This window comes from Gopherus evgoodei, chromosome 4 (genome assembly GCF_007399415.2).
Source record: "Gopherus evgoodei ecotype Sinaloan lineage chromosome 4, rGopEvg1_v1.p, whole genome shotgun sequence".
In the NCBI taxonomy this organism is placed as follows: Eukaryota; Metazoa; Chordata; order Testudines; family Testudinidae; genus Gopherus; species Gopherus evgoodei.
Window position 1 is genome coordinate 45,306,475 of NC_044325.1, and position 15,744 is coordinate 45,322,218.

The 15,744-nt window shown below is 47.1% G+C and overlaps 2 protein-coding genes across 12 annotated transcripts in view; one reads left to right on the forward strand and one right to left on the reverse strand.

Moving 5' to 3' along the window:
- The window catches only part of MLH3 (mutL homolog 3), a 32,039-nt gene extending 26,160 nt beyond the window's left edge, over positions 1-5,879 (forward strand). For all 7 annotated transcript variants that reach the window (XM_030559130.1, XM_030559126.1, XM_030559127.1 and 4 more), the window contains 4 exons: positions 1,264-1,287; positions 1,526-1,604; positions 2,882-3,033; positions 5,075-5,879. In XM_030559130.1, the coding sequence (XP_030414990.1) occupies positions 1,264-1,287; positions 1,526-1,604; positions 2,882-3,033; positions 5,075-5,158 (339 nt within the window). In that variant the 3' untranslated portion in view covers positions 5,159-5,879. The remainder of the gene's footprint in view (positions 1-1,263; positions 1,288-1,525; positions 1,605-2,881; positions 3,034-5,074) is intronic.
- A 452-nt stretch (positions 5,880-6,331) lies between these two features.
- EIF2B2 (eukaryotic translation initiation factor 2B subunit beta) lies at positions 6,332-15,397 on the reverse strand. 5 transcript variants are annotated; one of them, XM_030559133.1, is made up of 8 exons: positions 15,121-15,397; positions 14,028-14,148; positions 12,860-13,008; positions 11,269-11,432; positions 10,813-10,908; positions 9,688-9,825; positions 8,874-8,940; positions 6,332-6,871 (listed from the first exon to the last, which is right to left on the reverse strand). In XM_030559133.1, the coding sequence occupies exons 1-8, from the start codon at positions 15,281-15,283 to the stop codon at positions 6,714-6,716; spliced, it is 1,056 nt and encodes a 351-aa protein (XP_030414993.1). In that variant the 5' UTR covers positions 15,284-15,397; the 3' UTR covers positions 6,332-6,713. The 5 variants fall into 5 exon arrangements, with proteins under 5 accessions (XP_030414993.1, XP_030414997.1, XP_030414994.1 ...); XM_030559137.1 differs by having other exon boundaries at positions 15,170-15,241; XM_030559134.1 differs by lacking the exon at positions 15,121-15,397 and adding an exon at positions 14,874-15,071.
- Between the last annotated feature and the right edge of the window lie 347 nt (positions 15,398-15,744).

The window sequence follows — 15,744 nt, forward strand, 5'->3', positions numbered from 1 at the left end:
GGAAATTGTGTGTTGCTAGCCCCTTTACTGCAGTCTTGAAAAATTGTAGTGAGTTTGGGAGTTTGCTGGGGTGACTTCAGGCTCGCCTATGGTTAGGGCGACCAGACATCCCTATTTTATCGGGACTGTCCCAATATTTACTTGTTTGTCCGGTCAGGACGCAAATTGTCCTGATATTTTGCCCTCCAGAGCACAGGTGGAGGGGGCTTGTGTGCCCCTACCCCAACTCCGCCCTGGCCCCACCTCAACTCTGCCAATCCCTCCCCCATTGGATCCCTCCCCCAATCCCCCTCCAGCCCCACTCCCTCACTGCCCTATTGGCTCCCTCTCCAAATCCCCGCCCTGGCCCCGCCTCTTCGCCACGCATGCCTCATTCCTCCTCCTCACCCCTCCCTCCCAGGCTTGTGCTAATCAGCTGTATGGCGGCACAAGAGCTGAAGGGAGGAGGGAGAAGCAGGAAGTGGCAGCCAGCTCAGGGGAGGTGGAGGCAGAGCGAAGGCAAGCTGGGGCGGGGGGTCATGGAGCTGCCGGTGGGGGCTCAGCCCCCACCAATTTTTCCTATGCTCTGGCAGCTCTTGTTTTGTTTTTTTGGTTGGTTGGTTGGGTTTTTTTGCTTTTGTTTTTTCCTGAGACTCTCAATCTTTAATTTATCCTCCCAACATAGTTGCCGACTTCCCCTTTGTCTGGTGGGTGCTTGACTCCACCACCCGCCCCGACCTTGACCCTTCCCACCCTCGCCCCACCCCCATTCCACCCCTTCCCCAAAGTCCCGCCCCCATTCCATCCCCTTCCTACAGGCCTCCTCCCCTGAGCATGCCGTGTCTCTGCTCCTCCCCCTCCCTCCCAGAAAGTCCAGAGCACTGCCAAACAGCTGTTAGGTGGTGGGAAGCGCTGGGAGCTAGGCAGAGGCTGCCGGTGGGTGCAGAGCACCCACTAATTTTTCCCGTGGGTACTCCAGCCCCGGAGTACCCATGGAGTCAGCATCTATGCCTCCCAACACTCCTGTGAAGTGCTGTCATCCCCACTTTACAGGGGTGACTTGCCGAAGGTAAACAGGAAGTCTACAGCAGAGTGGGAGACTTCAACCTGGACTCCCACTGCCTAGGCTAGTGCTCCAACCACTGGCCCATCCTCCTTGGTTATTTATCACAGTGAGTGACTTGGAACTGATACAGTAAATATGGCCAGATTGGAACAGCAGATAGGAAAAGTGAGGACAGAAAAAACAGTAAGTGATTGATTGTTCTGCCTCTTGCTTTCCAGGAATTGATTCAAGAACAAGTTGAGGTAAGTAGTGCTCTTCTTTTAAAATGGATCAGGGTAGCTCTCTACTGAAAGTCTTGTTGCTTGAGACAGGACAAAACCTGGGAGAATACCATCCTTTAGCTCTTATGGATTGACAGTGGGGAGATGTGGACCAGATGGGCCCTACTAGGTCTTCCTCATCTGTTCCTTCTCTAATGTTACTATTATTTCTTTTTCATACTCACTGGAAAGTTGGACCATGTTCTCTTTCTACTTTTAGCTATTGCAGACCACAGGAGGCGCACAAGGGACACTCCCACTAACCTTTCTAAAGGTGCTGGCTTCCCAGGCATGCCATGGTAAGTGAGCTGAACTTCTCCACAGTGTACTTTCTGGGGCTCTGGCATAATATGGCACTTTGAAGGGTTGCAGGAGTCTGACCTGTTAGAGACAGGGTGTCTACTAGGTGGCAGGAGGCAGTTGCCCTCTTTTTGTAGAGCTCTGCCAAGGACAGAACATGCTGCCTCTATTTGCATTGTTTGTGGCTGTTATCCACATTCCTATTCAGATGTGAGATGCTGACAAAATAAAGCCCTAATGTGCATCGTTCATATGAGCTCTAGAACTTTTAATTCAACAGTTCTGTGGGAGCAGGAGGAGTGCCCTGTTCTCAAAGAGCACATTTTTGGCTGCCCCAAATGGTAAGTTGTAGAAATGCCAGTGTAGGGTGTCCTGGAGACCCTGGAAGTGCTTGTTCAATGATCTGTGATGGACATCTGACTCACCTTCTGGGCTTTCAGAAGCCCAGGAGGTGAGCAGATCTCACAAATGCAAGCTGCACTAATTCTAACCCCTTCATGCCAGCAGACATGTTGCATATTGCATTAATATTCCCCTCATGGCCAAAGGGCAAATGTGTATTGGTAGCGTTGTTGCAATGGCACATCACTAGAGTCTCCAAGTGGCAGACTGCATACAAGATTTCTTTCTGCTAGAAGAGCAGGACAAGTGCCATCTTTGAACTGCAGGATACAAGCTGCTATGGTGAGAAGTAAATGAGACCATAGATTCTCACAGCTTCTGGTGTTTAGGAAAGATAAAGATTGTTAAAGTACCAGAGAGATCTTACTATCCTGCCTGGATTGGCAGTGGTTGCATTAAATGCCCAGGAGTGGAAAAGAGCGGGTGATTACTGAGGTGGTACTCAATCTCTTAAGTAGCATGTGGGGGTGGGTTTTCAGTCTTTCTCTGCTTTGGTAGCTCCTCATTTGTGGAGTGCCCTGGTTTTCGGCTCCAGAGGAAGCTGCTCACGTGCCTTGAGCTGCAACAACTGTAGCATCTAGGAAGCAAGGACATAGTTGTCCTGCCATCTAGTAGCCTCAGACCAGACTAAGCAACTTAGGCTGTGGAGAAGCTAGTCTGTGTGTGCCAGGAAGGCTTCTTGGGGGAAGTCTGATTAAGTGGAGCTAAATCTGAAGTCTGGTGTACTGTGCTGCTGGTTTGTGGTCTCAGGGTTGGGGAGGAAGTGGGAGCTGCCCCATATTAACTTGCTGTGCTGTCCAAAGTTCCCAGAGGGGAGCTTGTTAGCTGAGCTGAACTCTTGCCAGCACATGCTATAATTCGCTTCTCTTTTCAGGAGCTATTAAGTTTAATGACAGCTTGACTAAGGACGAGAGCTGCCAGCTTATTGAAGCTTTGTCCTCTTGCCAGCTGCCTTTCCAGTGTGCTCATGGGAGACCTTCCATGATGCCACTTGCAGACATAGACCACCTGAAGCAGGAAAAGCAGGTACAGTGTGAAGTGCTGGGCAGAGAAAGGCAAACAACTAAGAGGGTGGGTTGTCTGAAAAGATGCGTTTAATCTTGCTAAGCCTTTTCATCCAAGTTTCATACCAACCAATAACACAGCTCACTCTGTATCCACCACTTAATACAAACAGAGGTATCCTGACTGAAATGACCACTGATCACATGTGATGTAAACAAACCTCTAGCTCCTGTCCCTCCCTTAACCGTTCCTGTATTATTCCCCACAGTATTGTATATAAATGAAGACTGCAACTCACTGAGCACAAAGTGCATCTCCAGATACTATTTTAGATTCTACTCACGTGGTGTATTGCACATTTGCCTTTAGAACCCTACTGTTAACATGCCATTTCCTGTCATACTTCTTCCTGAAGTTATACAGACTTGGTAAGCAGCCCCTGCAATGGTTATTCAGCTATCCTGTATCTTCTTAAGGAGTCACACTATTGGTAATACTCTGCAATTATAAACTCATCTAAGGACAGACTGGAGGGAATTCAAAGAAGAGCAACAAAAAAATGGCCAGGGAACTGCAGGAGACTTATGAGGAGAGAATAAGAGTCTGTCTGGTTCGGCTAAGGGACAACTAATGGTGGGGGAAGAACTAGTAATGTGCACCTTTCTAAAGCTCCCTACTAAGTGTGCTGTTCCCTAAATATGTTCAGTACATGGAATAGCCCACAGCAGATCAATACTTTTGCTTTTTCTCTTCTTTCATAATTCAGTTTCTTAGGAAATGGCTGCCTGAAACAATACATTTGCTCTGTGTGCCTGGATGGGTAAATCTACTATTTGAAAGGAGGAATTATTTAGGGTGATATGAGGAGTTATAACCAAGAGATATGGGATGAAAGAAAGAAAAAAAATCTAGGCTAAAGATCAGGAGACCAGTCAAGGTGGAGTGATTTTCTAAAATCAGATTGAGGTTTTGTAAAATAATTTGAAAATTTGTACTATTGCAACTTTAGATGAAAATATATAATTAATTATTTTTAATAAATGCCACTTCCAGTAGGGTATTTGAATTTTACAAAAATAAATTGAATAGTATGATCCTGATCAGCTCATGCTCCAATACGTCTGTTAGTCTATAAGGTGGCACAGGACTCTTTGCTGCTTTTACAGATCCAGACTAACACGGCTACCCCTCTGATACTTTATTCACAAGAGAAGCTCCGTTTACTTTAATGGGGTCACTTGTGCTTAAAATTAAACGTGTTTAAGTGTAGTGGCAGCAGCAGTTAAAACGTATTTTTATTAAACTTTTCTGTTAGGGGCATAAAATATTTCACTTCAGAACAAAATTGCTTCAGTGTTAACAATGAAAAGTTACTTAGACTTTTAATACACAAGTTATTATGAACCATTTTTGTATACACACAGACCAAAAATTTCAAAAGCAGGAGCCTGAAATTAGGCTTCTACGCCTATATATAGGCACTTAGGTGATTTATGAGCACAAGTCCCATTGACTTCAAATCCTGCCAGAAGAGTATAGCCTTACCCAAGCATTTCAGCTTTCTTCATTCATGCCAGTTTATATCAGAATGTGGTGCTGGTTGCAAATATAGGAAGGACAGTTTACTCATCAGTTTTATGTTCTTACAGTAAGGGTGTTAATGAGGCCCTGGGCTTGTGATTTTCAGAAAAGATGAGCCTTCTAAGTGAGAGACTTAAGGAAAAAACATGTAAAATCTGAAATTCTACTAACAATGAGGAAACTAATGGAAGAAACAAGTACTTAACACCTAAGCCTAAAATGAGAACCAATGAACTAGCAAGATGTATATTTAAAAAAAAAATCTGATGTTTAATAAAATCAAATCTTGACTTTTATTCACCCTGCTGCCAAGGAACTGCATCAGATTGTGAAACTGGAAGTCACGGAGGACATTTAAAATTAGATTTGATAAAGCACTTAAGCATCTTTCTGTGTGGGGAAAAGACTGTGGAGGTCGGTGAAGTCCTTTTCTCTTAATGAAACTTAGTATGAATTCATTAATTCTCTTTTCTCCTACCAGCCTAAACCTAATTTGTCTAAACTGCGGAGAATGGCCCACGCCTGGCAGCTGTTTGGGAAACAAGGACAGCACTTGGAAGTGTGAGCTAAAAACCAGACCCTCCAGGAGTGTTGATGTCACACAACCCTTCATGCTTCCAGCCGGCAACGTGAAACCAATGTTGCTGCTTGGATGCAACTCCTGAGTCAGGACGGTATCAGAAGTACTACCTTCACAGCTGACCTTCTGAGGAGTCAAGCTAATCCATGGGAATGTGGCAGAAGAAGGCTCCTATAGTCCAGAGAAGAGGCTTCAATGTTCAGAAATTATATTGTGTGCCCAGACTTGGCTATTCAAGGATAGAAAGAGTCTCACACTTGCAAGTATTAAATTTCCTTCTTGTGAGAATGGCAGGTTTCCTCATAGCGGAAGGGTGGTTTTAATGTATTTACAATGCTTGGAAGTGTAGATGGCTAAGTATTTATTAATAAACCAACACCACTTTCCTCAGGCTCATGTCTGACTAGAGTGAGCACAGGCCATCTGCAAGGTTGCACAGGCAAACTTAGAGTCAGACCTTCAAAGAACCAAAAGTGTCACTTTATTCAACTAAGCATCTAATAGCAGAGCAATCCCAGCTTGCTGTTTCTTTTCTTGCCTGTGGCTTTCACAGCACATCAGTCCTTTTCCTCCAGGTGGAGGGGAGATCTCAAAAATATAGCCAGATGCTGTCTTCTCAGTGAAACATGAGGTTGCTGGAAAAGAGGTAGTTAAGGATCCTAGAGCATTTCTTGCAATAAAAAGTCCTGCTCATATTCTAATTTTATTCTGCCTCCACTCTTCAGTTCACCCTTTAGCTCTAAATAGACTGGGGTTTATTTCTATACCAGTAAGAGGGTCATGTTACAAATTTCTATTTACTTATTAGGCATTACGATAACACACAGGACTCAAGTGCTTAAATTAAAAACAAGAATCCTGGCCCAGCAGGTTTTACGGTCTAAGCAAAACCAGAGGAGGGAAATATTTCACTTCTTACCCTAAACTGTGATGAAGTATTGCTGTGCACTGTTAAAAGAGCTGTCATATTGCCAGAGACAGCTAAAGAGAATGCACTCTAAGGCCTTTGGTTTGTAATAGAAGGCTTTTCAGTTTGCATCCACCAAAGGAACTACAGCCATCTTGCTACAACAGCAGTGCACTACTGGGGCCAGTGTGCTGCTACTGTTTGAAGAATAAGCATTTTATTCTTGTGTAGAGAATAAGCCAACAGCAGAGATCACTACAAGCAGTCTTTATTGTAGCACACTAAGGTAATGCAGCTTAGGGGCAACAGAGAATTCCATTTATACCCGGTCCATCATTGAACAGAACTTCAGTGGGAATATAGAAGAATGGCAACAACAGGTTCCAAAAATCAAATGGATTAAAAACTGCTCCATGTGCCTTGTAATACGAGTGACAGAAGCAAAGCCAAGTGTAGATCTCTGCTCACTGCTGCTCTTGGCTAGGGTGGAAACATTATACTCCATGCAGATGTTTTCCTTTTGAAGACAGTCACCCCTATCTCTGTAGCCCTGGATTTATTTAGCTGCTGGATCTTCTGAAAGAGCAAGGTAGGAAGAGCCTGGACACTTGAGGCACTTCAAGCCAATAGAGCTTAGAGTTCATGGTCATCAGGATGGTAGAGCTCACTCATGAGGCGATAGATGTAGGAGGGTGCATTACCCCCAATATTGGAGATGAAGAGAGTAATGAGCTCTGGGGGAACATAGTCAAACACTGGGCAGTGAACATTGATCTTTGACAGGATCTCCCCTGAAAAGGAAACAGTCATGGTATTAGAGATGAGCAATGAACAAGATGTGGAGTGTGGCTTCACCATACACTGCTTGGAGCACAAGTTGTGACCCTCACCTCACCACCTCTAAAGTCAGCACTGAAATAGCAGAACAAGATTCTAGACAACCCCAACCATGGTAGGTTTATCTGAATTATGGGTATAGAGCCTGGTCTTGGATAAGAATGACAGAGTTTGCCCCTGCTGATGGCTGTTGCTGGTGCTAACCAGAAGAGCCTCCAGATGGAAAATCTGCAAAATGCCACAATGAAAGCCTTAATCAAAAGTGTCTTAACCCTGCACTTGTGGGGTCCTGCTGCACAGAAACACAGATTTAGAAGGTTGGTTGCTATATAAATGGGCGCCAGAGCTGCCATCTTTTTGAAGATGGAATCTCAGAATTTAAGGCCCAAAAGGACCATCATGATCATCTAGTCTTACCTCCTACATGTCACAGGCCACAGAACTTCACCCACTCCTTCCTGCAATATGCTCAAAACCTCTGGCTGAGTTACTGAAGTCCTCAAATCTTCATTTAAAGACTTCAAGTTGCACAGAATCCACCATTCATTCTAGTTCAAACCAGCAAGTGACTAGTGCCCCACACTGCTGGAGAAGGCAATCCCCCCTCCCCCCGATCTCTGCCAGTCTGATCGGGAGGGAGAATGGGACACACATTGCCCTCCAATATGGTGATCAGTTAGACCATGAGCATGTAGCCAGACACCTGGGAAAGAACTGGCTGGAATAACTCTGTGCCATGTCCCATCTCCAGCCATTGGAGATATGTGCTAATAGTAGTCATAAATGGGACATATGCCATTGTAGGCAACCTCATCATAACATCCTGTCTATAAACATATCAAGCTCAGTCTTGAAACAAGTTAGGGTTTTTGCCCCCATTACTCCCCTTGGAAGGCTGTTCCAGGATTTCACTCTTCTGATTGTTACAAACATTAATCTAATTTCAAACCTAAGCTTGTAGAGGTCCAGTTTTATATTCATTTGTTCTTGTGACAACACTGGTGTTTAACTTCAGTCCTTTCACGGCCTGGTGTTTGGTCCTCTGATGTATTTTATAGAAAGCAATCGTATCTCCCTGCAACCTTTGTTTTGTTAGGCAAAACAAGCCACACTCTATGATCTTTTCTTGTAAGGCAGATTCTACATTCCTCTGATTATCCTAGTATCAGAGGGGTAGCCGTGTTAGTCTGGATCTGTAAAAGCAGTAAAGAATCCTGTGGCACCTTATAGACTAACAGAGGTTTTGGAGCATGAGCTTTCGTAGGTGAATACCTACTTCGTCAGATGCATCTGACAAAGTAGGTATTCACCTACGAAAGCTCATGCTCCAAAACCTCTGTTAGTCTATAAGGTGCCACAGGATTCTTTGCTGCTTTTACTGATTATCCTAGTAGCCCTTCTCTGCACCTGTTCCAGTTTGAATTCATCTTTCTTAAACATGGGACACCAGAATTGCACACAGTAACCTGGCCTCAGAAGCTCCAGGGCAGAAACAAAACTATGTCAGCCAGTGGTAATAATCCATATAGTATTTCTGAAGTTTTATGTTCCAAGAAGTAACACTACTTATGAGCGCTACACAGAAACTAGTTTGGTTTCTCTGCTACTGTGCTAGGTCTGTTCTGCCCACCAGTAGGCAGTCACCATCAGAACCTTGATTTTTATTATTTTTTTAAATTACTACCTGTATAAGGACGCGTTTAATAGGGCAGGAACCCAACTGCAAGAATGGAGTTCAGAAGAAGCCCTGTTCCATTCCTCCCATTAGCCAAGTAGCATGTAAACTAGGACAGCGGTCAGAGTCATTTCAGAGTTTAAGACAATGGGCAGGGTTTCCTGCCCTTGGTTACAAGCTAATTCTGTCTTTACATATGTGAGACAGGATCCCGGTTCCTGCTGCCTGGGGTCAACACAGCTAGTTCCCCTTCAAAAACCTGCTCTAAAGAGGACCAGTACCTTCTGTGAATGGCAGCACTTCTTGTGGAGAGACAAACTTGTAGAATGAATCCTCTTCATTAGGAAACTGGAAGAAAGAGCAATAGCATCAGAAGAGACCACCTATCCCCATTATACCATATGGAGCTGGGGCATAAGTGCTGGAAGGAACTGAGCAGAGGAAAGTAAGTGCTTCACAGCTTAGGTTTGTAGATTGTACAGCAGTTGCCTGCAGCCTCAGACTGGAATATGCATGGCAACTACAGGTGAAACTGCAGCAAGGGGCTCAGGCAAGCCATACATTCCTAGTTCCTTTACGCCTGCTTAGATTCTGGCTGCTCTGCAGGATAGCCTGGTAGGTCAAGAGAGGAGAGATACATGAGTGCCCCGAGCTGCTCTTTATGGATCCTGTCTCAGGTCACTATTACAATATCAAAAAAGCAGAGAAGGAAAGTCCTAAAACATCTCTTTCTGCCTCTGAAGATGAGAGTTCAAATCACCACTGGATTAAGTGAAATCAATGTGGTAACTCTCAGTCTCTAGTGGATGTTGGTCTATATCATAAGAGCCCACCATTCAGCGTATCTGGCAATCTGTGCTGGAACAAAGGTCTTATCCACATCAATAGAACTGTTGTGGGGAGGTGTATCAATGGGGCAGGGGCATCCTTGCGTTAGGATCAAGGTGCGTTAGCAGAGTTGGTAGAAGCCTTCTGGGTTGCCAACCTGTATTTTAGCCAATCAATGCTATCCATCCCTCACTTTCATGAGCAATATACGTCCCCCTATTTTCCACGAGATAGAGCAGATGCTGTAATCGAAGTTGCTGCACCTACCTGCGGTGAAAGCTTGAACATGGGTGCACAGACAATGAGGGGAGTGGAGTGGTGTTTAGCTGCCAGTGCCAGGGTATGAGTCCCACTTACAGCGATCAGTGCCCCATTGGCCAAGATTGTCTTCGTACCAATGATCACCTTCCAAGTACAAATTAGTATTAGAGCACGCTGCAGTGAACTGAGACAGGCAGAGAAATGGAGCTCCAAATCTTGGGCTACTGGCTCAGACCATGCTGGGGCTAGGGGCTGCAGGTTCCCACCATCTATATACATCACAGCAAGAGGGCATTACACTGACTAGACAGATAGTGAAAGGCTGGGATTCTAGCTCAGTAGGGTGCTGGGTCTGCATAAAAGTTTTCCTCTAACTATAACAGCACCCAGAACTGTCAGACCTGCCAAGTGGAAGTTAGAAGACTAGCAGGCATTTATTGGAGAGCTGTGGGGCCCTATTCTCATCTCCACATGATAGTGAGGAAAGCAGTCCAAGCTCAGGATGTCCAGCAGTCATTTTCTGACACCCTGCCAAGGGCTGGCATACTGCCTATCATGTGATTTGTGCCCCAGGCAGAGACGCGGTGCTTCCCACTCTAGAGATGGGCACGTTTGGGGTTTGGTGTTTTGTATTTAAAAAAAAAAAATGGCTAGAGTCAAACCTTTGTCTCACCAGGCTCTAAATGTCTGTCTCAGAGCAACTCTGCCTCCACTCAGCATCACTGTTTGTTCTAATGAATACTGGAAATTTAGTCACGCAGGTGAGGGGCAGCTGGGAGTAAGTTGAGACCCCCAGTGGAAGTGTCCCAGTGTGGTCAGTCACACTGGTCTCTGCATGTACATTGTATCCTGCTCCCCATCCCCGGTCTTTTTAAATTGTAAGCTTTTCAGGGGAGAGGTTCTCTTTCTACATGTCTGTATAGTAGCACTCATATCATGCTGGGTACATTAACATTAACATTAATTAATTAATATTAAAACCCCTCCTGAGACCTCTCTAGCCACCTCTCTCCAAGCTCTTTGAGAATTTTGATAGGGGAAGCAAACTCACTTGACACTGCCTATGGATGGCCCTATAAGGCCTGAGCACCAGAACCCCACTACTGCCCCCCGCCCCCGAAAAAAACCTACCTTGTTGACTCGAGACATGACAGCAAAGATGGCTGCATCGCTCATGACAGTGGTTTCAATCTCCTCTTTGGACAGACGGACGGCCATTTCATGACCCTACAGAAGAGACAGACTCTGGTGAGTTCCTTAGGAACCAGACAAGGAAGTTCCTGAGCTGGACTTGATGCAGTGCCGGACACACTCAATTCAAGCAAGAAGTTACATTATCTGAGCCAGATATTTGCCAGATATATAGCACATATGCTATCCTCTAAATCACTGGTGGGGCAGGCAAGAAGTTTCCCCCACTTCTTTGCCACAGCCAGCAATCTCAACATTTCTTGGGGCAGCCTGGTCACTCCCTTATGCTGAACAGAAGTACCTGTTATTTCTACACCTGCTATTCCTAAGGCAGATAAAAGCACTGCACAGATACTACAGGCACAACCTGGAGAACATGGCCAACCACGGTCCTACCTGGCAGAAGGGTGCACACTCCGCCACAATGACATGGAATTTCCGCTTGCGTGCTGCCTCCTTCAGGAAAGCCTCGACGGTGCGAGAATAGCCAACGGTCATGATCACCTCATTGGAATGGATGTGCTCCAGCGCCTGCATCGCAATGTTATCAGTGGTGCCCTCTGCAAGGGAAGCCATCCAGCAGTGAGAGGAGAGTCAAGCCTAACACCTGCCATGCTGACTCCTGCCACAGACAACACCAACAGGAAGGGGAACAAGCCCTCTGCCACAGCACACAACTGCAGTTACCTCCCCCTGGAGCTATCCCATAGGCCAAAAAAAACCCCAAAACATACTTTTTAGAGCTTTGGGTTTGAAGGGAGAGCATCTGAGGGTCTGAGCTCCCCCCTGATGAAAGGGCACACCATTCCTTATCTGAACACTGAGACCCTAATTTGGTAACTAGGTTAGTACCTGACACCCCACCAAACCAGGCTCTGTGTCACATCACCCTTAACTCAGGCAGCAACATGGCCATTGGTGGAGGAGCATCAGTTCAGTTATCCAGCCCCTGCACCAGCTGGGATCAAGCTAGAGCCTGGCTGTATGTACCTTGTGGCAGCACAAAGGGCACCACATCCTGACCTCCATAGGCTCCCAAACTGACCAGGAAAGTAAGGCATACTGAAACTCTCATCATAATGGGAGAGGAAAGGACTAGCATCAGCCATGGTGGCCACCCTGCCCACAGACTAGCTCTTGGTGCCAGAATGGGAGATGCATGAGGAAGTATAGCCTGCAGTACTGAATGTGGAGGGGGGGTTGCCAAGCAATTTAATCCTCAAGAAGACAGATGGTTGCTGATCTGTGGACAGATGTAGAAGACAGTCACACTGGTCTCTGCATGTACACTGTATCCTACTCCCCATCCCGAGTCTTTTTAAATTGTAAGCTTTTCAGATGAGATGTTCTCTTTCTACATGTCTGTATAGTACCACTGAGATTGTGCTGGGTACAATATGTAAATATTAAAACCCCTCCTGAGACATCCTCTCTGGCCACCTCGATGACCTGTTGGGAAGGAGAACTGAAGCAGAATGCTGTACCATGTGCAGAGTGGAGTTTGGGAGGCTGAGCAATCCTCCTAGCTGTCTCAGGTGCTGCATGCAGACCTCCTTGGCTGCAGAGACAATCCTTGCAATCAATCCACCAGGGAAGAAGTGCAGGGGAAAATATTTAATTCTGTTCCCTGCAGGACAGAAATCTGTCTCCAGGGTCCATCCCTGTCCTGAGCACACCATGGCTCCATCTTAGTCAGTTAGAGGAAGGGCTCTGCTCAGATTCTTTCAAAGCCTTGAGTGTAAACAGCACAGGGCTGAATGTTGCCTGTTCCCAGAAGGTGCATACTTGACATTGTTCTGCTCTCCTCACAGGACCACATAGGAAGGGATCCCTGTGTGCTGCTTCCGGTACACACATTCTGCAAGACTGAGTCTCACAGCTCCCCATCCTTTCCATTCAAACTGGGAACTGGTTCTTCCCCATCCCTAATCCCATGAGCAGCACTCTCTCCCACCCTGTGATAGAATGGTTTTAGTTCATCTCCTACCGAGCTCTATTAGCAGCTCACTAATAGCTTCAATCACATTAGCCCTGAGTGGGGGATAGGGAGTGTTGAAGTCCTCACTGAGCCCTCCAGAGGTCAGAAGCTTGTGCAGTGACTCCTGCTGGTCACTCTCTTCACTGCGCCCATGGAGCCTATGGAGAGAACACAGCCCATCACAGCAAGAAAGGAGCACAAGTAAACAACCTGATGAAGCCTATGGAAGAGGCTGCTTTTGAACTACACTGTCCTTCCACAGCAGAGAAATAAGGGGCCTTACTTATTAGGGGTCAGATAAGAGGGCTACCCCTACTTTGTCAAACAGCCTCCAGAGCGGACATGCCAAATCTGTGGAAAAAAAGGCAGAAATTGGGCTTGTTTTGGGCTTAATTGGCTTGTGACTTGCTTGTTGGCTAGTTTTTGGCTTGTAGCTTGTTGCTTCTTTTTTTGATCAGCTCCTGGCAAGCAGGGGGTGGAGAGGGGGAAGAGAGTCAGGGTGCACAACAGGCCCACCACAGTCTAGACTGTACGCCAGGGGGATCTAGTCACATGAAGTGCTGCAGGTTCTTAGGGACTGGCTTGTTTTGGCCTTGTTTTGAAATGGGATTAGCTTGGTTTTGGGTTTATTGTGAAAGTCGGGGTACTTATTTACTCTGTGAAAGTTGGCAACTGTGCTCCAGAGCTGTCTGTGGCAGAAAGCTACCTGAAGCTTTGCCAATAACTGTGCCTTCTGAAAACTATGTAAGTAAACTTTGAAAGCTGCAGGAGGCACATGAAACAACTTGGCTCAAGGCTGTTGCTCCAACAGAACTCATTCTCCTAGGAAAGTGGGGAGAGAACAGCACGTGCAATACAGGATCAGAACACAGGGAGATCTGCAGCAGAGGGAGGATTCACACAGCAGTAACACATACTAGAGGTAACACTGTCAGTAGCAGGGAAACCACAAAGCTCATTGGGGCTACAAATCTTCCTAGAAAGGAATAAAGGAGTTTAACCTTGAAGGAAAATCTTTGACACAGGGAAGACAGACCTCTTTTAGACTCCTGAGGAGGTCTCACAGGAGCAGCAAAGAGAAGACACCATACAGGATCCAAATGATCTTGTCAGGAAGATCTTCTCCCATATCACTGAGAGGGATACACACAGGCACCAAGGGGAGGGAGAGCTTCACCTGCCATACTCCTCGCGAATGATCTTCAGCACTCGCCGCACCATGTTTCCCACAGTAGTCTCAGATGGCTGGGCTGCAGTCATCCTCTTGCCCTCCTTCCGAATCAGCGCCATCAGCTCCCCTGAAACAAGGGAATGGCTTTGTCTCTATCCTTCCAAGAGCAGGGCCTGGCCACAGCCTCAAGTAACTCCACAGCCAGTGGTTCTACACCAGCTTAAAAACAATCTACCCTTCAACAGCCGTGCACCTGTTTCAATTGCTACTAACATACTGGAACAAATATTTGGACAGAAAACTTAGTACCATGATCTAGAAAATAAAAGAGCCATGAGCAAAAAAATAAAAAAAGTTTCAGGTGGCCTATAAAGGAGAGATCATTCCAAACTTGACAGGCTTTTAGGTAATATTACTACATGAGTGCATGATGTGAAGACAATAGATGAGATGGGATTTTTACTAAAATATTTCATGCAGTGTATCACTAAATCCCACTCACAAAGCTAAGTCAAAGTGGTTTGGATGTCACACATTCTAAGAACTATTCAAAGGATCATAAACAGTGAAGCACTGGGAAGAGAGGGAAATCCAGCTGCCAGGTACTGCACGTGTCAGCATTAGCTCTGGTCTTATTTAACAGAGCATACTGAATTGGGAAGATCTGCAAATACCAGCAGGGAGAGAGAAATCCAGCGGGGCTCACGGACGGCGGGGAGGGGGGGTGAGAGGAGACTCGTATTCAGAGGGAAGTATCCCAAATCCAGGGCCGTGGTGGGCGGCAGACATTCATTTTGCTGATCAGAGAATGTTTCCTATCAAAGCCGGGGGGGGGGTCATTAAAGAGCTAACCCCTGGGGCAAGCCGTGATTTCAGGGCGGACGGAGGGATAATCACTGCGAGTGACAGGAACCTCGAGCACAGGCCTGTTGCTGGGAGGAAGCATCTGGGGCCGAGCGGCGCCCATCGCTGGTGAAACGAGCCCGGGCGCCGCTCGAGGGCAGGGAGCTGGCGCAGGCTGCGGGGACACCAGCGCCCCAGAGGGGGGTTCCCAGCCAAGGGCTCCCGCGGGACCGCCGCTGCCCCCCCCCCGCCTCACCCGCGCTGCCCCAGCGCCCATGGCCGATGATCTTGCGCAGCAGCCCCACCGTCTGCCGGGCCGCCTCCTCCGAGCTGAGCCGCTCCCCGCCCCGCTTCAGCCGCGCCACAAAGGCCTCGATCCGCTCCGACAGCTCCGACTCTTTCTCGGCCGCGCCCGGCATCTTGGCGGCGGGAGCGAACCGAGATCGGAATTGTGGGATCCAAAGCACCACTTCCACCCGGACATAGGACAGGAACGGATCACTTCCGCCTCTGTCTACTGCTATTGGCCGAGAGCCATTCTCTTCCCGTCCACTCCAGGCCGTTAAACCAATCAGGGAGCAGGTCGAGGAGTCTCTCGTGCGCCGATTTCGCAAGAGGAGGGTGGGATGTTTTCAGTCTAGAGGCTGTGACCTCTGACTCTCTGACTAGCGTCATTCCAGGTCCCACCCCCGAGTCCGGGCCTGTACGGTCTGCAGGGCTGGTGGAGTTCGGTAGGCTTCCTGGAGTCCACGTGGGCCAAAGTGAGACACACGTGCCGAGAGGAGGGGCGAAGGGACCCCCTCCCCCAAGTGCCTGAGATATGGGGAGCAAGTCCCTGGAACATTCTGGGGGAAGCATGAAGAGAGCGCCACGTGCATAC